General features: G+C 38.5%; 2 protein-coding genes across 2 annotated transcripts; both read left to right on the forward strand.

Moving 5' to 3' along the window:
• The first annotated feature begins 1,149 nt into the window (after positions 1-1,149).
• On the forward strand, positions 1,150-7,423 carry LOC121959918 (bile salt-activated lipase-like). Its single transcript, XM_042509465.2, has 12 exons — positions 1,150-1,185; positions 1,286-1,380; positions 2,280-2,427; positions 2,536-2,655; positions 2,940-3,137; positions 3,301-3,431; positions 4,267-4,374; positions 4,571-4,685; positions 4,983-5,169; positions 5,284-5,487; positions 6,823-7,032; positions 7,150-7,423. The coding sequence occupies exons 2-12, from the start codon at positions 1,318-1,320 to the stop codon at positions 7,340-7,342; spliced, it is 1,677 nt and encodes a 558-aa protein (XP_042365399.2). The 5' UTR covers positions 1,150-1,185; positions 1,286-1,317; the 3' UTR covers positions 7,343-7,423.
• A 1,005-nt stretch (positions 7,424-8,428) lies between these two features.
• Positions 8,429-25,651, forward strand: LOC121960166 (cholesterol 7-desaturase nvd). The gene is made up of 7 exons (XM_042509774.2): positions 8,429-9,057; positions 14,353-14,541; positions 15,492-15,670; positions 16,810-16,935; positions 17,574-17,693; positions 19,643-19,819; positions 23,143-25,651. Exons 1-7 carry the CDS (start codon positions 8,670-8,672, stop codon positions 23,302-23,304), a joined length of 1,341 nt encoding a protein of 446 aa, XP_042365708.2. The 5' UTR covers positions 8,429-8,669; the 3' UTR covers positions 23,305-25,651.
• The last annotated feature ends 41 nt before the right edge of the window (positions 25,652-25,692 follow it).

Raw genomic sequence — 25,692 nt, forward strand, 5'->3', positions numbered from 1 at the left:
AAGTAACATAATTAATTATATGAAGTCCACTTGTGTGCAATTAAAAGTGTCACATGATCTCAACAGGAGCCAGGACCCAGGAGCTCTCCAAACAGCTCAGGGACAAAGTTCTGGAAAAGTGCATATTATCATTAGGTCGAGTGGCCTTTTGTGACTCTACAGTTGCTGGCTGCAACAGTATCACTGAAGTTGGTTGTGCATATTGCAGATTTCTGTGTGACAGAAGGATATAATGAATGAATAAATGAATGCATTTTTTGTGTGTCATGCAACATATCGCCATAAAATCAAAACAACCCAAGTCCAGAGTAACTAACTAACATAGATATTTTCAGACAACATTACGAAGAAAGAGAAAACAATTAAAGCAAAGCAACAAAAGTATTCATAATCAAAGCATTGTTACATTCAATTCATTATGTATAAATATATGTATATATGTATATATATATATATATATATATATATATATATATATATATATATAAATATAGTTTCTGTTTACAGTAACACAGCTGCCTACAGTCTAACAGTTAAAGCCCTGCATTAAGTTAAAACTTGAAATAATCCTTTAATATTCTTGATTTTTTCTCATAATGTTTATAATATCTGTCAAGTTTTTGTTGTGACGGGACTGCTTAGAGAGAATTCAGCCTCTCAAGTAAAATACTGAAGTTCAAATTTGGTGATTTCTGTGGTTTTATCTAATCTGAAGCCGTGTGTTATTTGCTGATGTGAGAATCAGGCCACCTGTTTCTGTGAGTCAGTGGACGCATTTGCTTCACCACCTGCTTTAAAAGAACTGCTGGGCTTTCTCTCTTCTGGTTGTTAATGTGTCTTAAATATAAACATTTTAATAATATCAAAAAAAGAAAAAAAAATTCTTATAGCCTTGTAAAATGCATATCTACTTCTGTGCTGACATCTGATATTTGGGTGTTTGATCTTAAAGTTTTATCGATCACTTTCATCATTTCGATGTCGGTTATCGTAATGGAGAGATTAGCTGCCACTTAAAAGTGTCTCCAAAACACTTATTCAGACAATCTGTCCTATAATTGTGAATTTAAAACAAAACACATCACATAGCTTGTTCACCTGGAAAGTCACTCACTTTACACAGGGCTGTTTCCAATCAGAGGTCAGAAGTTCAGAGGTCACGGTCAGATGAACCACATGGTGACAGTAAGTGTGTAAAGGTTGTATAACACAACAACAGCCATATTTCCCATTCATTCTTTGCAGGGAGGTGTGTGTGTGTGTGTGTGCGTGCGTATATAAGCAGCTGGAGAGGCATTTGCTGGTTCCTGGTCGGCCATGGAGAAACTAAAGGTTCTGTTTGCTGCTATCGTGTCTCTGGGAGCGGCCTCAGCAGCCTCTGTAAGGACTGAAACTCATTAGAATTTGGAAATATGGAGTAATTAATCTGTGCTTTGCGATTTGGAAATGTTAGACTTTGAAAAAAAAACAACTTTTGTTACTGTTGGGATGTGATAATTGTTAAAACAGTGTTCTGTCTTCACTTACAGTAAGTTCACTTCATCCCTGTCAGATTTCTGGGACTGCAAATTATCAGTAGGAAATTTAAAGGGATAGTTTGGATCTTTTTCAAGTACAGTTGCATGAGGCATTAATCCATAGTCAGTGAACTACATACAGCAGGTGCAGTCGGCACGCCCCCAGTTTGGAGAAACAGGTTGTAGTACTGACACTGAAACTAAGCAATGTACAGCTGTAGATGGTGACAGCAACAAAAAATATTTTAGCCACCTAAAAAGTCCCACCTAGAAGTATTTTCATCAGTTTAAGTTTATGATATTTTAGAATATTTACACCACTTTATCTTTCAGTCACACAGCATTTTCTGATGGGAAAATTAAGCTGTTATATCGCTCTCTTTAAAGCCAGACTCCATTGAAAAAAACAGGGTTGTTTTTTTTTTTAATATATTTTTTAGGGCTTTTGTTGCCTTTATTTGATAAGACAGACGTAGTGTTAAAGGGGGAGAGGGAGAGGAGATAACATGCAGCAAAGGGCCAAAGCCGGACTCAAACCTACAGCCACTGCGGTGAAAATACAGCCTCTGTACATGCAGTACCTGCTCTACCAACTGAGCCACCAGGCAACCCAAAAAATAGTAATTTAACATCACAGAACACAGGAGCTGCTGGTCTAATGCTGCCTTGATCTGTTTGTTTGTGTCATTGTGCAACTTTTTTAAAACAGTAGGCGTCATGTCGTTATTGACAGTGAAAGCTCTTGTCTGACTCTTTTTCTAGCTCGGCGTGGTACAAACAGAAGGTGGCGCCGTTCAGGGAAAAAACATCCCCCTCGGTCTTTTCCGCTCTGTGGATGTTTTCAAAGGAATCCCCTTTGCGGCCAAACCTGCAACATTTGAGAAACCAGAGCGTCACCCCGGCTGGGACGGTGCGTTAACATTTGAATACATTATTTGTACAGCATAAATGGCAGTTTAGAAATTACATTTTTGAACTGCAAAATCACTGTAAGGACCCGATAAATTTTTATCCGCAGGTATACTGAAGGCGACAAAGTTTGCTCCGAGATGTCACCAGATCAGCATGCTGCAGACTTCAAGTTTTGGTAGTGAAGACTGCCTCTACCTCAACATCTGGGTTCCTCAAGGCCGACAAGGTAGTTTTTTTTTGTGTTTCTATTAGGGATGATCACAGTTTAAATGACAATCAATTAGTTGGTCACAAAGAATTTAACTGAACATGAGAAATTTAATAGATCGGCTGTACATTGCTGACAGAGTATATGCAAAATGTTGTTGTGAGCTTTTATTGAGGAAGAAATGCAGTTTGTATTGTTTAACTAAGGTAAGTGCTTACAATTTGCAACCCTAGTTTCTATATATTAATGTCTGAATCACCGATATGGAAGACGTGCTTAATGCTTCTCGTTTTGGCCCAAAGTGTCTTCAGATCTCCCCGTCATGATTTGGTTTTATGGAGGAGGCTTCATGGTCGGTGGTTCTATGGGGCCAAATTTTCTCAACAACTATCTGTACAGCGGACAAGAAATTTCAACCAAGGGAAATGTTATTGTGGTGTCAGTGGCGTACCGTGTGGGGACTCTGGGCTTCCTCAGCACGGGAGATTCTCGCTTACCTGGTAAGGACTAAGACAGTCGCCTGAAACTTTTTTATCAGCCTTTATTGTGTTCTTTACATTCAGATACTGGAATGAAGTTTTTTAAAGCCATCCCGGATGGCCGTGTAACAGCAGACTCCACTGTGTGGATGTGCTTTTGACAAAATATTTGTCACCACAACAGGAAACTACGGTCTGTGGGACCAGCATGCCGCCATTGCCTGGGTGCACAGGAATATCCGCTCATTTGGAGGAGACCCTGAAAACATCACCATCTTCGGGGAGTCTGCAGGTGGAGTTAGCGTCAGCTTCCAGGTGAGACCCTTATATAAAGAACATAGACTCTATGAATAATGGACAAAGCCACCACGATGTCACCTATTGGCCTGTGGACTTGGGCATTTTGGCTGTTACCATCTTGGAATTTTGGAGCCAGAAGTGACCATATTTGGATGAGAGGGTGGAGCTGTGAAGGAGCCAGTGTGGATCTGACTTATAGTTTATGGGAACGCTTCACAGACAGCTAAATAGAATTTAAACGGGTTACTCATTTAAAAATTAGTGATCAATTAGTGATTTTGTTTTTGTTACCAGGCTTTAAACATGTTTATTTCTGCTGTAAAGTTGGTCATTTCATATTAACATGGGGGTCTATGGGGATTGACTTTTGGAGCCAGCCTCAAGTGGCCATTAGAGGAGCTGCAGTTTTGGGCATTTTAACCTTTGCTTCATTATCAGCTCAGAAGTTGATGGTTTGTAAAAACACTTGTACTGCCACCTTTAAATAAGGCATGGGGTTTGTACGTTGCAACTAATGGCTTTATTAACAGCTGATGAATAATGCATTAATACTTTTTAGATAAGCAATGACCCATTGATAAGAACCGTTCAGGGGTTGCCAGGCTACAGAAAATCAGTTTTATTGATGTTTGATTCTCCTGCATAATATTTGTTCAATAAATCTTTCACTTACCTTTGCCATTAGTTACAACTTATTAACCCCTTACTAAGTTTTCCAAATGCATAAGAGCAAGTATGTCTTTCACTATACTACTACTAAGTGCTGTTTCATGCATTTTTCTGTTGCCAAAGACACACAAATTGGCTAACAAATAATAACTATGTAATCTATGTTTGTATTTCTACACAGACTCTCTCCCCCCATAACAAAGGGCTTTTCAAGAGAGCCATCTCCCAGAGCGGTGTTGCCCTCTGCCCCTGGGCTCTCAACAGGAACCCAGGCAAGGTTGCAAAGGAGGTAAGCCATTGTTAGATATCAGTGAGATGGATCCTGATGTCAAATATCCTTGTTTTACAATTATGAGACCATTTATATTCATAATTGGATTAAATACACCAGAATTTCCTCTATGGCAAAGATGGTAAATAGCGCTACAGGTAAAAGAGATCAGGATTTCTGCCAGTTTATTAAAAAACTGTCTTATTATCATCAGGTTGCTGAAAATGTTGGCTGTCCCACTGATGACAGGATGGTGGCCTGCCTGAAATCAACTGATGCTAAGATTCTCGTCATGGCTGCTCCCCGCATCAAATTCGGCACCCCAGACTGTGAGAATTACTGTCTTTCTGTATAACTGCTTTAGTTAGAGTATATATAACAGTCAATAGTCTCAAAATGTTGTTGTAAAATTAAGTTGAATTGATCCATTGTAGTCTTTCAGCCATTTAGTCATAATCCTACAATTCATGACAAAGTGCTAAATCTCTTCATGACAGTCAGATTTGATTGTGGTTTTTAGTGTAAACTGAGCTAAATATACTCAACATACAAACAAAAAATATCATATAAATGTCTGAAAGTGTGTTAAGGTGCTTCCTCAATAATGTTACATCAATTTTTCTCAGATCCCGCTGTGAAATACCTGGTTTTGTCTCCTGTTGTTGATGGAGACTTCCTCCCTGATCAGCCTGCCAACTTGTTCCAGAACGCAGCCGACATCGACTACCTCGCAGGGGTTAATAACATGGATGGACACCTCTTCTCTTCGAAGGACATTCCTTTCTTTAATAACAAGACTCAAGACACTCCTGTGTAAGGCGATTTGTCTTCAGAGGGAAGAAATTTGTTTTTTTCTTTTGTCTTTTACAGCTTAAAAACTTGCAGAGTCTTTGAATAACAGAGCTTTCTACCTTATTTTAACCGCAGAGAAGATGTAAAGAGGCTCCTTGGTGCTTATACCAAAGAGAAAGGGCAAGCTGGTTTGGATATTGCCTTCACTGAGTATTCATCCAACTGGGGATCAACGCCCAGCCAGGTCAGCATTAAGAGAGCTGCTGTGGACATCGGGACTGACTACGTGTTCCTGGTTCCTACACAGACTGCCATCTACCTGCATGCTGCTAACGCCAGGTGAGGCCATCTCATTTTATAGATTAAACTTCAGACTTTCAATATAAAAAAACTTCACCAAACACAAAAAAGTGTTGAAAGAGCGATGAACTTAGACTGATCCTATAATTCAGATATACAAAAACAGATAACTCATTTTGTAATCGTCCAGAGCGCTTCAGTTTACATATTCTTTGAGTTTCAGTTAGACAGAACAGAACAGTATGCACGAGACTACCGAAAACTTTTACCCATTTCAAATGTTATTATTCAATTGAATGGCCATTATTGGTGAATTTGGATTAGAGGGGTCCTTTTACATCAACTAGTAAGTTCAGAAGCTCATTATCAGCCCATTAAATGGCCGTTGTCAGTTGTTATTAGGAGTTTTATTCTCACTTTTGTTACATTTAGGTGTCAATACCACTTGGATAGGTTTCAAAAAACAATCATGATTTAACTTAAAATATATATATAATATACCTTTTTTTTATGTGACATGACAAATTTACCTCAGTCTCCGAGGTGTCCTACAGTCCTATATTTGTTTGACCCATCCACCACTCTGCTTATAGTGGTTACTGGTACAGTGATCAATTGCTTATATGGATCAAACAGCTTTGGGCAGAATAATTCATATATACAAATGCTATTTAAATACTTTGCTTTAAGTAATCAAGTAGTTGGCTTATAGTGTTTATTTTGGATCTTTGCATACATGACAACACATGGAAAACTATGCAACAACAATAATTCATTAAAATTTTTTTTAAAAAGTTAAATAATGATGGAGTGAGGAAAAAAAACAAATGTTACCAGGGAAATCCCCTGTCACATATAATGAAACAACAGTTATGTATTTGGGAACAATCAATAAAATTAAGCAAAAGCGAAGCTGTCCTTTTCATTACTTTATATTATTGTAATAAACATACAAATATCAGTTAGATGGTAATCTGCATGAGAAATAAAGACAAAGAAAAAAGGCAGGTTTTTATAATCAAATGCTTTTAGTGATGAATTTGACCCAGACATATGTGATTTGTATAACCTTTCATCATGAGATTTCCTCATTTGCTCCTGTCGTATTTATCACGGCCACTAGAGGTCACCACCTACCAATAGGCCAAGGTGTAGCAGGGTCCTACTAACCAGTATTGATGTGGTTGATAACGCCCATTTAATATAAAGATAAAATTCAAAGCTTGTGCAACTTAACCCAAAGGAATATTTTCATATAAATCAGTTATACTCATAATAAATTAAAACAGTACGTGGTTGTCTTTCATGTCTTTGGATCATATTGTTGACAACAGGGCTGATACACACTGAAGACACTGTGATGGTCTTTAACAGGTCTGGGCGTACTTACTCCTACCTGATGTCTGAGCCCAGTTTATTGGCTCGACCAGGCAAACCGTACCATGAATGGGTGGGAGCCGACCACGCTGATGACCTGCAGTACGTGTTTGGCAAACCCTTCACCACACCAAAGGCTTACGGGGACAGACACAGAGACCTGTCTGGCTATATGATTGCCTACTGGACTAACTTCGCCAGAACTGGGTAAATGCAACACAGAAAATTTTAGCTTTTTTTAAAAAATATTATTTTATAACAACTAATGGACACTTTCACACGTTTCCTCCTCTACTTTTTATTTATTTATTTATTTTTTTACAGAAATCCCAATGAAGGAAAGCTGAAGGTGCCCGTGGTCTGGCCTGAATACACCAGCACTGGACAGCAGTTCCTGGAAATCAACTCTAAAATGAATGAGAGCTCCATCGGACAGGAAATGAGGTTACGTTTTGTTCGTCTTTGGACCAGCACCCTTCCCAGCCTCCCATCACACAATGTCACAGATGCACAGTGATGCAGTTTTAGTGTTAAAAAAAGACAGTATACAAATGACAAATAAAATTACAAATAAAAAGTGTGTACTATAAATCTTACGAGTAAAAACAGTCTGTCGGGGTCTTTTTACGTGGTTTATTTTGACTACTTTAATATGACTACCAAAGACTTGACACAACCCTCCACCCAAATCATCTTAAGACCTGTTTAATGGCCATCAGCCCTCAATCCAACATCCCCAAAATACTTTCTATGTGCTATTTGGTTCAATGTAATTGAAAAGTGACTTGATACACAGCAAGTAGAAATAAAACTCAACCAACCAAAACAAAGCTGAAAGCACTTAGAAAGTGTGCCACTCTACTTCAAGCCCCCCAGTTTTTTTTTAAAAATGTTATTAGTTTTTAAAAAAAGTACACACATGCACACACACACACACACACACATACACACACACACACACACACACACACACAATAAATTCAGATATGTATTCCAAAAAATCATGTGTTGGAGTTGATAATGTGCCATTAGAGAGTGCATGCAAATCTACCTGCAGTGATTTGCAGACTCACTGGGCCTTTGTGGAGACTGTGCCCTCTAGTGGGGGTTCGTACTTGTAATTGATGCTCTCTGGTGCAGCCTTGTACCACTAACATAAGTGGGACTCCTTCTTAAACATGCAGTTTTGTGTTATATGCATGACTGCATAATGCACATATTCTTATTTATCTAAATTATTTTTTGAGGATGGCATTAAAAACATTGTGGCTTTTTTTCAGTGATGCCGATGTCAAATAGTGCCCATCATCAGTGTTAGGCATGATTAAAAAGGATTTTTATAATAATTTTTATAATAATGATGATATAATTTTCTGGACATTTTACCTTTTTTTTAAAATTATTTTTTAGTCATTTAATTTTAATTTAATTTTTAATTGCATGTGATAGGTGTCTGAACACAGCATAAGAAAAGTCTTGTCCTTCCAGGTTTTTAAGGGTTCAGCCAGTTTCACGTTTGCAGTCTGAAAAAAACTGTTTTTGTGGCGATTAGCGACCTTAAAGAATGAAAGAAGGCCACAGGACCAAATATTCTCAGTGCTTTTATTTTGAAAACATTTGCACGGAGCTGTTCTGATCTCATGTAATCTAATCAGGCAAATCCAGGTGGGTTGTTAGCAGCACAGAGAAAACAAGGGGCCCTAAATAAAAGTTTTGCTCGGTGCCAAACGCCAGCCGGGTGTGGCTTAAACAAAGTGGCAAATCTCGTCTCCAAAGCGTCCAGACAACTATCACATGTCAACCTCACCGACAGAGACGCTGAGAGGCGCGGACACAGTGGGAGCATGTGCACAGGGAAGGTGGCTGTGATTACTGGGCTGGGTGTAGGTGCGATGTTGATCACACAAAGCGGGGACCCAGCAGGCACCGGGTATCCGGTATGGAGGGAAACGGGTCTGCTCGCGCGCGCTGTGCTCTGCGTCTTGACCGGAGTTTCCCTCCTCGCTGTAGGGTGGCTGTACCGGCTGCTCTTTGGTCCTCTGGAGCTGCTCAGGGGCCCCGATGATGTGGGCTACATCGCCGAGGACGGTCGCTCCAGAGCCAGGGCTGCAAACGAGGTGCGCCGCAGGAGGAAAACCGGAGAGCTGCCCCCGGTGTATCCAAACGGCTGGTACCGAGTGCTGGACTCGCACCTGCTGCAGAGAGGGGAGGTCAAAAGTGTCTCTGTGCTAGGTAGGACAATCAGTGATGGTTGCATTGCTTAAAACATGAAATAGATGCCGTAATCTTACAGCATGTAGCAGTAATTGCTGGATAAAAAGGATCAACAGTGGGTAACCATCATAAGACACCAAAGTAGCAGAAATAAATTGTATTTCGTTTTGAAAAATAATTCATCATGCCCTCCAACAGACAATATTTAGCCACACTGTAAAAATAAATGTTAACTAGAGTTGTGTTTTAATAACCTACATATGGAGCAGGTCTGTTTAGTGACTTTTGCGACCTTAGTTCTCCATGCTTGGCACCTGGGAGAAGTTTCAGTTGGTTGCAATCTGCAAACTCACCTATAGATGCCACTAAATCTTACACACGAGACCTTTAACAAGATTTTGTAATTCTCAGTGCACAGAAAATAAAATGTCGTATTTACAGTAATTACATTCACACAGGGCTGGGTAATATGGAGAAAATCAAATATCACAATAATTTTCTCTACATACCTTGGTAAGATATTGCAATAATAATGTAAAAATGACTACTGGTGCTTTGACAAATTATTTACGCAATGAGATATTTGATAAACACTCATCAATAATGTGGATTTAGTGACTAAGGGTGTAAAAGCAAATAATAAAACAGAGCAGGTCTGGCGAGATCCCAAAATATCACCACTTTCCTGTCGCACAGCCTTTAAAACTTACATACAATATCCAGACGATATCTCATATCTCAGTATTGATAATATCGATATCGCCCACCCCTACATCCCTAAATCAGACTCACTCAGCTATGCATTCTTTTTTAAATTACCTTAATTAATATAATTTAGTCTCTATATTATATTAAGTGCTATTGTTAGTACAGATGATACAACTGTGATTATTCTTTGAACATTTACTTTAATTAAACAAAGATGGCACAGTTTCTTGTCTTAGTTGCCACTGCTGGCCTTTCTACAACCCTGATTTTCGCCGTTCAACCTGGCCTCCCTGTGTTTGACTGTGTTTGAGGTTGAGTTGCTTGGATAGGACAAACAAGCTCCATTTACAAAGTTTTTTAAAAGTATACCTTTGAAAAACAATGGCCTGCCCTTTTTGTTTAGCGATCATGGTGCTTAGTAACGCTCGTCTTTATGAACAAAGCCTTATTGTTTCAGATGCGTTAAGCTTTAAACTGCTTGTTTGACTTAAAAGTGTTATGGAGATGCAGGCATTTAAATTATTACATAATGGCAGTAAAGCTTCAACTAACAATGTTTTCAGTATCATTCAGTCTGCCCCTGATTAATCTTTTCCCTGATTAATGTTTTTATGCAGGCTATAAAAGGTAAAAAAAATAATGTAATTATAATTCTCAGAGCTAAGCTGACACATTTCAATGTTTTATTTATTATTATACTAAAAAGCAAAATTATATATTGATAAATCTTCAGTTAAAGGTGCAGCAAACATAAAGTTGAACCTTTTTGAGTCCATTTCTGTAGGTTATATCCTCGTCATTCAAACATTAAGTGGATCCATTTCATGCAGAAGGTCTTGAATTATTCGCATCAAAATCTTTTAACATCACCATGTCTTTTAAAATCAAATGAATCTTATGAAGTCACTTATGACTGACTTAAGAGCACTAGCTGATCTCTTTGACTCAGTGTTTATGATCCGACAGCCAGTCTATCCTGCATCACGTCTCTCTGTGATCATATAAAACTCATCATTCACAGCTTTAAAGCTTCAAACGTGTCATCCCGTCTCTGCATGTGCTGCCTGATATGTTGCAGCTCTGTTACGAAGTTTAAATCTATTTCACCTGGCAATATATATGGTTTATTTCGGCAACTTTTCATCGCTGTGCAATTTAAAACAGTTACGTGGCTCACATTTTAGATTAGTTATTCTCGTGTTGATGCGCGGTGGGACTGTTTGATCTCTTCACAGAGTTTCTTTGAGTTTGAGTTCAAAAAGGTTTCAAAGAGCGCGTGCTGCTTTTATGTGTCTGTCACGTCACCTGCCATAGATAAACAGAATATGAAAGGTTTTCTACCTGAAAAAGAGACACACCAGTAAAAAGAAACGCCTGGTCTTGCAGAGAGGATCAGCCATGATACTTTTCTTATCAACAAATGCTTAATTTATTAATGTCTGTCATAATAAGGTTATTTAGGTTGAGGTGATGTTTTTGACTTGTTTTGTGCAACCAAAAGTCCAAAACACTAATATATTTAATCGATAATAATGGTGATAAAACAAAACAGAGAAAATAAGCAAATAATCACATTTTTAAGCTGTAAATAGAGAATGTTTTGTACACTGTTGAAAACTTATTCAATCCAAATTGCTGTCACTTCATTATTGACTAATTGATCAATCAACTATAGTTTTAGCACCAAAATAAAATAAATAAAAAATACAGTGATAATTTAATAAAAGAATCCCAACTTAAAATCTGTTTATTAGCTTTTCCCAGACCGTGGACCTTCAGTCAAGAACGATGTGTCAAGTTTAATGTTGTGTTTCATTTTATGAATCTTTATCACATGTTGACTGATTAGCTGCTTTATATATTTGATTTTTATGCCTCCTCACCCGTGAATATCTCAAAAATGCCTTAGGGGCTTTTTTTTTTTTTTTAATTTGGCACAAACGTCCACTGGGATTGGTGAAGAAATTGGTAATCAATGGTAGAGGTCACTGTGACTGTGTCTGTCTTATTCTTGTGACTGTGATATCTCAAGAACGCCTTGAGTATTTTTCCTGAAATGTGGCCTGAACATCCACTTCGACTCAACAATTAAATTATTAGAAGTTGGTGGTCAAAGGTCACTGTGACCTCTCAAACAATTGTTTTTGGCCGTAACTCAAGAATTCATACGCTAATTATGACAGAATTTCACACAAATGTCTGAAAGAATAGTGATGAAGATGTGACACATTATTTGCAGAAGGCCAAAGGTAAACTTCACTGTGACTTCAAAATGTTCTGCAAAAACTTTTATTTGGCTATTATTTAACGCCATGACTGAGGAATAGAGGGGGAGATATTTGGTCAGATACTGAACTGGTGACACTTATCTTGGGCACGCACCTTGAAACTGCTATGATAGTATAGATGTTCTGTGCTGCCGCGTTGACGATTTGTTTGCATCCGAGTTTTTAGAATTTGTAGCTTCATTACAACAACATCCGTGTTTGAAGCGTGTCGACTATCATGCTACAAACCAATCTGGACAGACGTGGATGTAAACTGCAACCTGCCTGTTTGGTGGAAGGATACAACCATGAGGCCGTAATTCTAGTTTGGCAAGCACCCGTGCAGCAGGTTATTAGCTCCACACATTAAAAATGTGATGCGTATCAATGGTTAGCAAAGTGGGGGTCGCTAAATGTGTGTACTGTACATGTTGGAAAACAGTAAGTGAAGTACAGACTGTTTTAAATGCCTTTCTGTCTGTGATGCTTAAGTAAATATGACAGAATTGTGTTTTTCTTGCATATCCTCCGGTCTCCTTTCTCCTCCTCTTGTCCCTGGCCCTGTCCCTGTCAAACCGTGGCCCCCTTCAGGTTCTGCATCCTGCTGTGAATGACTGCAGCGTCTCCTAACTTTTCTCTGCAGTCATCTGTTTACATCATATATTAAATTCTGCCTAGTGGGTCTTTTCCCCTGCGCTGCTCCCACGCTCTGCGCTGTGGTTCAGTTCTGGGGACGGCAGTGCTCTGCTGTGTCACCCCTCATTTGGATGAGCCTCATCTTGGATTTCTAAGAATTTTACTGAGGAGTAATCTGACTAGACACTGCTGGAGCTGGCTCAGTGGTTACTCTTAAACACCCAGCCAGTGCTAATCTGGGCGCAATCTGAACACTGCGGTTCAGCCAAAGGTCAGGTCAAATACAGTAGATACAGCAGGCTCAGCATGTGAGCCCGTCTTCCTGCAGAATATGACCTCATACATCTTATGACCCATATTTATGTTTTTTTGAGAGGCAGTGACCATTAGTGGCCATAGTAATCATCTTCACGTTGACAGTGTTGTCACACTGACAATGTTGTCTCGTTGACAATGTCGACACGTTGACATCGTCGTTAAGTTGACATCATCATCAAGTTGACATAGTTGTCTTGCTGAATTCACTGTCACGCTGTCATCATCACTAGGTTGCTATCGTCATCATGTTGACATAGTCGTCACATTGACATCTTTGCTCCCTTGACATGATAGTTATGTTGACATGATAGTTATGTTGACGTGATAGTTATGTTGACATCATTGTCTCGTTGATATGGTCTTGTTGACATTGTCTTCTCGTTGACATGGTTGTCGTCATGTTGACATTGTCGTCACGTACATATCGTCATCAGGTTGAAATAGTCGTCACGTTGTCATTGTTGTCACATTGACATCTTTGTTACGTTGACATTATAGTGACATTAAAATCATAGTTACGTTGACATCATGGTTATATTGATATTGTGGTTACGTTGACATCGTTGTCACGTTGACATCGTCGTCACGTTGACATCGTCGTCATGTTGACATCATCGTCATGTTGACATCATCGTCATGTTGACATTGTCGTCACGTTTTCTGTGTTAGTAACAAACATACTTATTTTACCCCAAACCACAAGATTGTTTTTTTTTTCCAAACTTAAAAAAGCAGTGTTGGTGCGACTGTGACCATTTCACAACATAAACTACATGTTCAAAACTGCAACTGTGCGACCTCTTTTGTCATTTAGGTATGAGCGCGTGTTGATCGCCTGCCACCATCAGGGACACTTACAGTATTTAACAAATGCTCCTGTAGGTCACACTAGATGGTAGACTACAAACAAAAGTCCTATGTGACCAAAAGGTTTGGAGGACACGTTGCAACATATGGCATCTGATTGAGCCCAAATTTAGTTCAAACATGCATCATACAAAGTGGGTCCCGAGACCTACTGTACCGCAGCTGTAATCTATCTCTGGACCAGGCCGAGTGTTACCATCTAAATCAGTGACTTTAACTTTCAAACTTTGCAACTTATCATTTACAAAAGACAGACGGTGGAATGAGGGTGGCGAAAGCCAAAATAAGCATTTAAAGGCACCTACAACATATCTGTTTAAGCCTTTATGTATAGAGTTTGAACATTTCTGATTTTGGGTTCCACCACAGAAGTTTGTGAAACATTTCATACCAAGTTGCTGATTTCATTTTTTTGTATTTACATTTCAGGTGTTGCAGCTACCGTTGTGTTTCAAAGTGGCAGCTCATTCATGAGATAGTTTAAAGTTGTTTTCGTGAATGTTATATTTTTCCCAAGGTGAGCAGGTGGCAGTGTTTCGGGGCCAGGATTGGAAGGCCCACGTGTTGGAAGCCTACTGCCCTCACCTGGGGGCCAACCTGGCCGTTGGAGGACGAGTGGTGGGAAGCTGCATCGAATGCCCTTTTCATGGATGGCAGTTTCGAGGGAGCGATGGCAAGTGTGTGAGGATCCCCTATGCAGAGAAAGGTATGAATTAAAGCTGGTTTCCAATAGATTTTTATTCTGCAAAACACATGTAGCATTAAATAAGAAATTACAGTGTCTCAGCGCTATGATATACCTCGATTTAGTATATAATCTAAATTTACAATTAACTAGGGCTGCAACTAACAAGTGATTTTATTGCTGGTCAATACATTTTTTTCTCTATTAAGAGATTATTCCTCGCTGCTTGCTAATTATAGCTCATTCATTATTTTGAAAAAATGCAATTAATTGAACCCTTTCACACACGTTACTTGTAGGTCTTTTACGGTTTCTAAAATGGGAAAAGCCTTTCCTGGTTGTGGAAGAAACAAGATCTTGATATTTAAGCTGTTCTCAGAGCCTCAGCAGTAAAATGCAAAGGTAGTGCCTGAGGGTGGTGCTGCAGGATATCTTGTGACAGATATCTGGTGGCTAACCTGAACATTTCGGCCTGTGTGTTGGTGCAAGAGATGCTGAAATTTTTGTGTATAGTTTAAAAACTCGGGCCCATGGTGGCGCTTGTAGAAAGGTCAAGGGGTCAGCGAAAAGTATCAAGCTTGATACCCCAGAGAACATGAATATTTACAGCCAATCTGGACATATTTTGTTCAGATCTGTACATTAATTTCTGTACAAAGTTGAGAATTGGTCCAGAAGGTGGCACTAGAGGAAAGGAGTGCCCCCTCATAAAAATGTTATATCCCCTAAGGATCATGAATATGATCAGTTAATTAACTGACTTTATGGTATTATGTCATTTTCTATAGTGTTTATTCATTAAATTAGCTAAAGTTGTCTTATCAAGAGTCAATAGGCCACAATATTTGTTGGTCATATTTGAAATACAGTGTTGAAGCTGGGAATATACTATTAAGCAAATAAAATGCTACCTATTTCCCATATACCTGCAGATGGAAGAAACTGGGTTTTATTTTTATTTTGTCATTCAGTGCCCGAGTTTGCAAAGGTGCGCTGCTGGCCCAGCTGTGAGGTCAACGGTCAGATCCTGGTTTGGTTTCACTGCGACGGAGAAGATCCTCAGTGGACCGTCCCAGAGCAGCAGGAAATCACGAAGGGCGAGTGGGTCTATCGGGGGAGAACTGAACATTTCATCAACGCTCACATAGAGGTAGGTGCATATTTATGTGTGTGGATGTGTTTTTAATTCAGTTTAGTAATTTAAAGAATTGAGTACACACTGTCTGAACTGTGCTTTAATCAGTGCAATATTCTTCCAACTCTTGAATGTGTATTTAACATCTCTTACGCATATTTCATATATTGTATATATTCACACTATTATTCCTACCTACGTATGCATATATTGTGTTGAACATTGTTGCATCATACATACATTCTTTATATTTTTAACTTTGTATATGATTTAGATTATATATATTGTTTTGTAGCACATAGTTTAATATTCTTTACACACTCAACACATTATGCATATTTATCATTTTAAATATTTTACATACTAGTGTTAACATTGTTTTATTATTACTGTATTTTTATCATATATTTTATTTTTTTATATACTTTGGGCTTGTACTTATTTTTACATAAAATTCTCTATGCTTGGCATCAGAGCGACTGTGACGGACCACAATTCCCCCCTGGGGATCAATCAAGTATTTCTATTCTGATTCTGATTTTATTTGCTCACGGTGAAGATGTTTAAGTTAATTTGAAAATAAAAAAAGGTGTCAGGTGTTTGCAGTAAGCAGTATGTGCAGAATGATGCTGCAGCATTAATTCCTCTGTACTCGCCGCCCCCCCACACTGACTCCCTGTCTGTTTTAGAGTTCATTTTAAGACTTAACTTTTTGTTTGTATAGCACTTTATGGATTGGTTAACTCATAATTACCTGATCTTTTAATCTGCTACACCCCACCTGGGTCACTCAGGTCCTGGACTCGGCAGAAGCATAGTGGCATCTTGATTGTGGGCCCCAATCTGTGGAACAAATTGCGAGCCACATTAGATGTGCTCCTCCACTAAACTGTTGAAAAGTACAGCTTAAAGCTCAACTCTCTTTTGGCTTGTTAATGTACTTAAATTGATAATACTAATGGGCCTCTTATAATGGCTGTTTTGCATTACTCATTTATTTTATCTTGGTCTCTGCCTGCGTTTTTGCTTGATTTTGTTGTGTTTTCTGTGACTTTGTCATTCTGCCTTTTCATAAAGCACTTGGATCAGCTCATGTTTTACATGTGCTCCAGAAATTTATTTGACTAAACCTGACTTGACTCTCACCCCTACAGGAGATCCCGGAAAATGCAGCAGACATCGCTCACCTGGCTCACCTGCACACGCCAGGCATTGTCAGCGGAGTAGATCTGCGTTACACCAACAGCAAAACATGGGAATTTTTGCGGCATGACTGGAAGGTAAGAATCTGTCTCAGCTGGAAGATACCACTCATAATGGTGCTTTTACAATCCTCCATGCCAAATTAGTTCAAAAATTTCAAAAGCATTAAGGACATTCTTAACATACTGTTTTAGGCCATGCCAGAAGAGAAATAACCACATTTTCTTTATTTTTTAAATTGAAAATATTAAATGCAATAATTTAAAATCAGGTGTTTCTAGCATGTGAGAAGAAAAAGAAGAAGAATATATGCCTTTTTTTCTTTTAGCAATTTTTGGTCAGTAAAATTTTAGGTAATTTTTTAAAAAAAATTGGTGATTTTTTTTTCTTTTAAAATGTTTTAGAGATTTTTAAAATATTTTTGGCAATTTTATTTTTCTCTAAATTCTTTTGGTTGTTGTTTTTTTTCTCTTTTTGGCAAATTTTAAAGAAAACATGCCTTTAAACTGCAGGCACAGAAATAAAAATGATCAAAATAACACTCTTCAGCCAGAATTTTTAAAAATAGAAATCATTGTCTGAATTCCAAATTTCTGACAGTCCTTTGCACAAATCATGTGGGATGAACACTTGGAGGACTGTTGATCATTGTATTTCTGTTTCTGGATGCGTCTTTATGTTCTTTGTCATCTGCATGTTTGTGTGTTTATTTAAGGTTCAGTGGGAACCAGAGTCAGAGCCTAACAAGCATTGTTCTCGAATGTTGGTGAAGCATTCGCTCACTGTGTTTGGATGCCACTGGCCTCTTCTGGATGTTCGTGTCGTGGCCAGACAGGTACAGTTAAGTTCATATATTTACCCTTTAGTGCAAACATATAACCGAATAAAAACTCAACAATCGATGCTATAAAGATGACGTCAGGAAGACATAAAGATTCTGAGGTGTATTATGCTTTGTTTGTATGGGTCTTATCTTGAGGTCAGAGGTCTAGGGATGATTACGTCTCGGAGTTAGATGAGTAGAATATTGATACTAGGCTTAAATGACATGGACTGTGGCCCCTTGGGGGGTTATTTTTGTGATTGAACACAATAGGTGAGGAATGTTTACTGATGAATGTGTAGATGCTTGTACCTATTTAAGAGACATGCATGAATTGTAAGACAGAGATTCGCATTGGTCCTGAATCTTCTCCCTGGCAGACCATGGTGCCTGGTGGATGCTGAACTTTGTTGTAATAAATTAATTCTTATGCAACCAAGTCGGTGTCAGCGGCGGTTCCTTCGTCTACACATCATTGCTACTTAGGAAACAACGACAATTCTTTAAAAAACAAGAAGAATAACAGACAAAAGTCAATAAAAATAAAAACAAATAAACAAATATAATGTAGATTGTTTGGGTTTAGTCCCATAGTCCACATACACTTTTTTAAGCAATAATTCTGTTAAAATTTAAACAATGATCACTCACCTTCATGGCTTTCCAGATAAAAATATATATTGTAACTCAACTCAAGAGCACAGAACTGTATTTCTGTAAATGAATGTTAAATTATTATCATTATTGTATGACGTCTATTATTATTATTTTTATTATTATTATTATTATTATATAGTGTTTCTCTTAGTGCAGATTTTAAGTGTTCATGAAAACAGTTAGAGCTGTACCGAATAGTTCGAAGTTTCATTCATTACGTTGACATTCAATTCTAAGTCATCATTTAGATGCTGCAGAGTTTTTTTGGCATGACTATTCATGCTGTAGACATTTAAAACCTCAACAGAAGCTTCACATGTAAGAGTGACATTTGGTGCAGCCCCAAAAACTGCACAGGGCCCGAACATGTGAACTGTGTGGGTTAGAACAAAAGCGATAATTACAGAACCAGCAGGTGGTCTGAACTCAGTGTTCATATAGGTACAGCAGAGAAAAATGACGGTCTGGTGCGAATGACGCTTTAGTTTTGCCTGGGTCATTAGCAACTACTCCTTTCATCTTGAATAGTGAATTTTATATGATAAATAAGTGTTCTCTGAAACCACTAATCTCAGGAGTTTCACCAGTTGCAGAGGGAGGAGGATCCTATAAGATCCAACACAAAGGGGGAAGATGGTTACTGTAATGCATGTAGGAGGGGATGTTAGCAGCCTCATTGTTGGATGAAATTATATACATGACAATATGAGAGGCGGTCATTACTGGGCTTAATCATGCATGTAAAGGAGTCGTTCTCTAATAAATCATCTGCGTTCAGGTCTGATCAACACACTGTTTCTATATAAAAACTCTGTAAGATGGGCCTGTGTTTAAATAACTCAAAATATAATTTATTATCATTTTTTTTGTTGTTTTATTTATTTTTTTGTCATGTTATATTTAATTTTGTTAATTACTTTAAAATTCGTTTTAAATAATGTGGAAACATTTGTTGGACAAATTTGATGTTTTATTAGAAATCAACTTGCTCATAATCGTGGTAACAATGCATAACACTGTAAAATTTTAATTTTATGAGGATTTAACATTAATAAAAATTGTGTTTATAAATCTGGTAACTAAATGCTTATTTACCATAATTATGAACACAAGTATTTAAGTCGGTAACCCATACAAATTCATTTATTCCAACTAAGTTTTCCATATTATCTAAAAGAAATTCTAAAGTGTTCTAACACTTTGTTATATATACTGTACATAAATCATTATTTAGATATTTTAATACAACATGCATATGTAAAAAATGAATACACAGTGATCTCATACATCTGTCTGTGTTTCAGGTGGGTCCAGGAGTGGTGTTTCTGCTGTTTGACCACAGTTTCTTGGGTCGGGGGGTCATCGTGCAGTGTGTGACTCCAGTGGAGCCTCTGCTGCAGTCTGTCTCTCACACCATCTTCTATCAGTCTAATATCCCACCGCTGGTGCCCAAATTCATCCTCAAAGCAGAGTGCATTCAGGTGCAGTACACACGGGCCTTCTGCTATCAGTCACACAGTCCGTCACGCTGTTTGGTTTCACTGTGTTTCTCAGTCTCTGCACCCTCGTCAAAATACTGTCCAGCAGCAAAAGACTGCGACAGTATGTACATGAGGTTCATACAAGGTGCTTGAGGTCCTTGAAGTACTTGAATTCAACACTTATGAATGTAAATCATTTAATACCTTGAAAGGTACTTGAATACTTGAGAGGACAAGTGAAAGATGAATTATTTTATAAGATGTATTAGTTTGAACTAGGAAGCAATGCACTGTTGGTGAAAAATTTAAATGGTAAGAAAAACACACACTGGCTCACCGTCAGCCATTAGTTTTTATCTGTAATCATGCAGTCAATAAGCAGCAGTTAATTAACAATACATTTTAGGCCGTGGTAGCACGTTTGCTCCATTTACAAATTTGCACAATTTTCTTGCAACAGCTGGTTGTGGAGAAAACAATTTCACCCTTAAAAATAAAAATGAAAACTTGAAAGTCCTTGAATTTGACCCACCTTTATCTGTACAAACCCTGTATGCATAATATACATAATATGCAACTATTTTCAATAATGTACCCCTTTAAAAAAGAATTCAGCCAAGTATCCCCTCACCAGTGAAAAAACAATCAGTATCAAAAACTGGCTCTGTAGCTGCATTTGTTGCGACAGGCAGTCTGTTCACGCCAGTTGATGATTGCATTGAAAATAGTAGAGTGTTAAATACAAAATGTGGTTTATTAAACGTGCATTTACATTTTTATTGAACTGATTGTAGTGCAGTTGTTTGTAGGAGTTATGTATAACTGATATTACTTAAATTAAAGTATCTGATCTGCATGATTATAATTTACATACCTCTTTTAGAAGACTGTTGTGTATTCGTGGTGAGTTTGTAATTTAGGATTGCTGTGATGTGGAGGGATCTTTGTGTGCATTTGCCTCCCACTCAGCCTTTGGTTTAACTCTTCCTCCTCGCTGGCACCAGAAGTAACACCACACAGTCACAGAAAAGGTGTAAATAGCTCTCATTAAACTTGATAATTAGCTGTGTGGTGAAGCGAAAGAACACAGTCGCTGGGTTAAGAAATGGAAAAACAATGAATTGGCTCAGAAAACAAAAGATAAAAGTATTTTTTCTGAATAGGTAATGGGTGGGCTTGCACTAAAGCGTCCTTAAGAATTTGGCCAAAATAAGTTTAGCAGTTGGATCAGTCACAGAAAACAGATGCAGAGGGTGATTGTGTGCCGTTCTCAAAGACAGGTCCACCCACAGACATGTCTGGAGCCTGAAAAGGTCCAATGTGCTTTTTGTTTGTTGGTCGCATACAAAATAAGAAAAAAAAAATGACCCCCCCCCCAAAAAAAAACCCATAATTTTCAAGAGAAAGGGTTGTCATTATGAAATAGACTAAACCGTTGTTTTAATTAGAAATACTGAAAATGTTTTGTTGGAATTTATTTATTTTATAATTTATATAATTATAATAATTTATTTTGCCAGCCTCCATTGGCGCCCCCTAGCGGCTGAAAGCTTTCCCCTTTTTACCACGTTATTAGCAGCCCCACTTTAAGTGTAACTGACAGTAAGCTGAAGCAGACTCGGATTTTCGAAATTTAATCCTTCCTCCAAAATACTGCACCAACATCCTCTGACCTTTCTGGCTCTGCTGCTGAGGTGCTAATGCAATAATGTGGCCTCTTACAGACACATATCAGTAGATGCCTGTGTTTTCAGGACCGGGCACTGTTTGAATTTTTGTAAATCTTAAGTGTGGATACCATAACAATACTTTTTTCTATACATTTGAGAATATAAACATTTTTCTCTGCTAATCATTTTTCTCATTACCATAATAAGTGAACTGAAAATACGCAGCCTGACAAGAACTTTACCAAAATGAAATGATAATTAAAAAAATCAGAATTAAATGAAGAACTACTTGATTCAAGAATGAAGAGAGTAAGAAAGTTTTTTGCCAATGATTTATGTGAGAATTTACAGTAGAAATACACTGTTTTGAAAATAACCGGGTTCTGAATGGGTTAAATTTTGTCATTTTGTTTCTGGCATTAACAAAGAGCCACCAGAGGAGCCTCGGTTTAACGACATTTCAAGAGGTGGAGTTTGAGTTTGAAACGAAATGCCAAATCTCAGCAGCTGATGGAGAAACAGTGGAGTGACATTTAATCAGCTTCACACAGAAAGCCCTGCCGATTAATTCTAATAAATTAATGCAGCAAGACGGTTAAAAAAGGAAGTTTTTTTAGTCATTATTTGATTTTTAATCCCTGTAAAGTGAAAGTGTGTTTGTTTGTTTTTCTCAAATCTTCTTTAACTGTGTCACCTGTTTTATTAACAAGTGCTGGAGGGAAGTAATGAGGATGAGGAAGCGCTGAGCATAAAAACAAACATGTATAATTGACTAGAAGGTTTTAAAATAAACCTATAATCACGGGTGGATTATGAGACAGTCAGCCTGTGGGTACAGATATGGAAATGTCTCCACCACATAGGAGCAAAGGCTCAGATTCTGGGGTGGTTTCCATCTCTTTTTGTTGTCTTTTTACATCTCTGTGTGGTTATTTTTCATTTTGATTGATTTTGTGGGTTTTTGTGGTCATTTTGTGTCTCTTTCAGGTAATTTTGTGGGTTTTTTGGTCACTTTGTGTGTCTTTGTAGTCATTTTGTGGGTTTCATGGTCATTTTGTAACTCTTCCTGGTAATTTTGCAGGTTTTTCGGTTGTTTTTGTTGGTTGTCTCTCTGCCCCAATTGGTTTGCTCCTTCTCTAGTAATTTTCTCTCTTTGCAGTTCATTGTGGTCATTTCATATCTCTTTCTGGTAATTTTATAGGGTTTCGGTCATTTTGTGTGTCTTTGTGGTTGTTTTGCCCTCCTTTATATCCATTTTGTCTCTTTGTGGTCCCTTTGTGGTTATTTTGTGTCTTAGTGTGGTAATTTCATGGGGTTTTGTGTCTCTCTGTGGTAATGTTATTGGTGTTTTGGTCAATTTGTTTTTCTTTGTGGTTGTTAAGCCCCTTTTTGTAGTCATTTTGTCTGTTTGCACTTCCTTTGCGGGGCGTTTTTATGTCTGTTTGAAATCTCCTCCTGGTCTGTATATGTTAATTTGAGTGACATTTTGCAGGTGAAAGTCAGACGAGTCCCTCCTGGGCTTGTGTCCTGTAGGCCTGTTCAGTAATCCATCCACGCCTACAGTACATCATATGTGTTAACATAAATTACCATTCATATTTACTCAAGTGTACAAGCCTGTGCAGTGACCTTCTTCTGTTTTCTTGTGTGCAGTTTGAGCGGGACGTGATGATCTGGAACAATAAGAAGTACATCTCCAAGCCTCTCCTGGTGAAGGAGGACGCAGCCATCCAGAAGCACAGGCGCTGGTTCAGTCAGTTCTACAGCGAGAACAGCCCGCGGCTGCAATACCAGCGCGACACTTTAGACTTCTGACCCCGCTGAACTACAGCAGGAGAGATCAGCAGAGAAGATGTCAGGTCAGGGTTGACATTAATCAGAGGTCTCAGAGGTGGGCGTCCAGGATTGATTTTTATCTCTCACGTGTAATAAATGATGGGACACCTGCCTCTTTTAAAAGCCTGAACCTTACGTTTAACCTTATAACCTCCTTTTATAAGTCTAATTGAAGTGGATAATTCGACTTAACAGCTTTATATACGCAAGTGCCTATAGCTGTCAGTGTGTGAAAGGATTCAGCCCTTGAATGTGAAATTATAATGAACCAGTGCTAAAATACAAAAGAAGCAATACTACGCACACCACAATTGCCTCGTTTTAACGCCGATAAGATCATTAGATTGTCACTTTTCTCTGCAATATGTGAATTATACATAAACAGGATATACGTGTAACCAGTACAGTCTGATCTGTGTTTTCTTTGATATGAGTTAATATAAACCACCTGCCTGTGAACCACTTCTTCTGCAGTAATGTCTCACAATACTATGATTTGGTATCGCTTTCTTTCTCACTTTGGCTTTATCTGCCTCTGCTGCAGGTGTGTTTGTTTTCTCTTTGATATCTCGGGTTACTCAACGTTTAGCTGATGGTAATTTTTGAGTCATGGCAGTGTAATACGTAATTCATGGACACATGCTTCCATGAAATAGGGGCAGCATTTTACCTGTCTTCTAGTGGGTCCATATGATCCAAATTTATCCTCAACAATTGATCACAATAAGTAAAAAAAAATCCTTTTGAAGGTACATTTATAGGCGTGAACTCTCCTGTAGATTTAATCTTGGGGTTAAGGCAAAGATTTGGTTAAAAAACAGCTTTTTAGGTTCTGGTTTTGGTAGCTCATCCAACAAGTGATGAGACGACCCAAAGCGAGCCAATGAGGGCGCGTCAGGCTCACAGCACTGATGTGTCTGACGCAGGACGTAAGGCACCACACCCAGATGAAACCTCATGATTTTAGAGAGTCCTGCAAGAAAACAGCCATATCACAATCCTGCAGTATTTCGGCATTATTTGGTTTGTTTTGCTGTGTGGTTTGTGGCATGGTGGGCTCGCTCTTTTTTTCCTGAGCTGCACTCAGACACCCGGACCCCTAATTACTCTACGCCAATGCTAAGCGCCGTGTCTATGCAGGTGATGGTCTGCAGTTAGGCGTGGCTGGTTCAGACACTGTGTGTCTTTGTGTTTTGGTTTGTGACTGTGTTTTGTCTCTGCATCGACTGCTTTTACTTTTATTTTTTATTTTTATTTCTATGTCTCTGCGCCGCGAAGAGCTGAGGCCAGAGACGTGATGTTTTTGGGTTGTCTGTCCGTGTGGTACGTTCTTGTCAACATGTCTCAGATTTGACACAAACATTCTCTTGGAATCAACAATGACCCAAATTTGGTGGTCAAAGGTCAAGGTCACTGTGACCTTGTCTGTTTCATCTTGTAAACGTGATATCTCAAGAACACCTTGAGAAAATTTCCATAAATTTCCACACAAACCTTTGAGTTGCCCCGAGGTTGAACTGCTTAGATTGGGGGGTTCAAAGGTCAAGGTCACTGTGACCTTGCATCCATCTCATTTTTGTGAATGCAATATCTGAAGATGGCCTTGAGGAAGTTTCCTCAAATTTGGCACAAACGTCCACTTGGACTCAAGAATGAACTGATTACAATCTGGTGATGGAAGGTCAAAGGTCAAAGGTCAAGGTCACAGTGACCTCATACATAATGTTTTTGGCCATAACTCAAGGACCTTGGATGCCCACTGCAAAACTGTGCTAGCTGTATAGATCTTCTGCAAGATGTGTGTGAAGCAGCCGTGTTTTCACAGACATGGTTGTAAACTGTCAGTGCAGCTTGACTGGTGCGCGGAGGCAAACAACCACGTGGCGGGAGGTCTAGTGGTGTCTTGCACTTCAGCTGGTTCAGCTCTGCGGCGTGAAGTATGTATAGTTTAATTTGAGTAACTGCTGTAGCAGATCTGCTTGTACGACAGTGGACTCATTACTGACTTAATCACTGTTGACTACAATGCTGTGGGGCTTTATCAAACGATACTGTGCTATAATCTGCAGTCGCCTGTGGTGATGTGGTGATTATGTGGGATTGCTCGGCATTACATTTTAATTTCCGTTAGATTGTCAGATGGTCATAGAGGAGGGAAGGCACATTTCACAGCAAATAACCAGCGATGTTAAAAAGCACAATACTTGCTGTGAATATCAGATGACCTTCTCTCTTCTGCTCCCCCGTCAATATTAAAATGTATTTTTGTCGCTGTCTAATCTACAGATGTACTGTTTATTTAAATATGCAAAATAAATCCGTCTGCTCGCCTCTAATGTGTTTGCTCATGCATTTCTCGACTGGCAA

The sequence above is a fragment of the Plectropomus leopardus genome, chromosome 20 (assembly GCF_026936395.1).
Source record: "Plectropomus leopardus strain MGB_pleo_1.0 chromosome 20, ASM2693639v1, whole genome shotgun sequence".
NCBI classification, from domain to species: Eukaryota; Metazoa; Chordata; class Actinopteri; order Perciformes; family Serranidae; genus Plectropomus; species Plectropomus leopardus.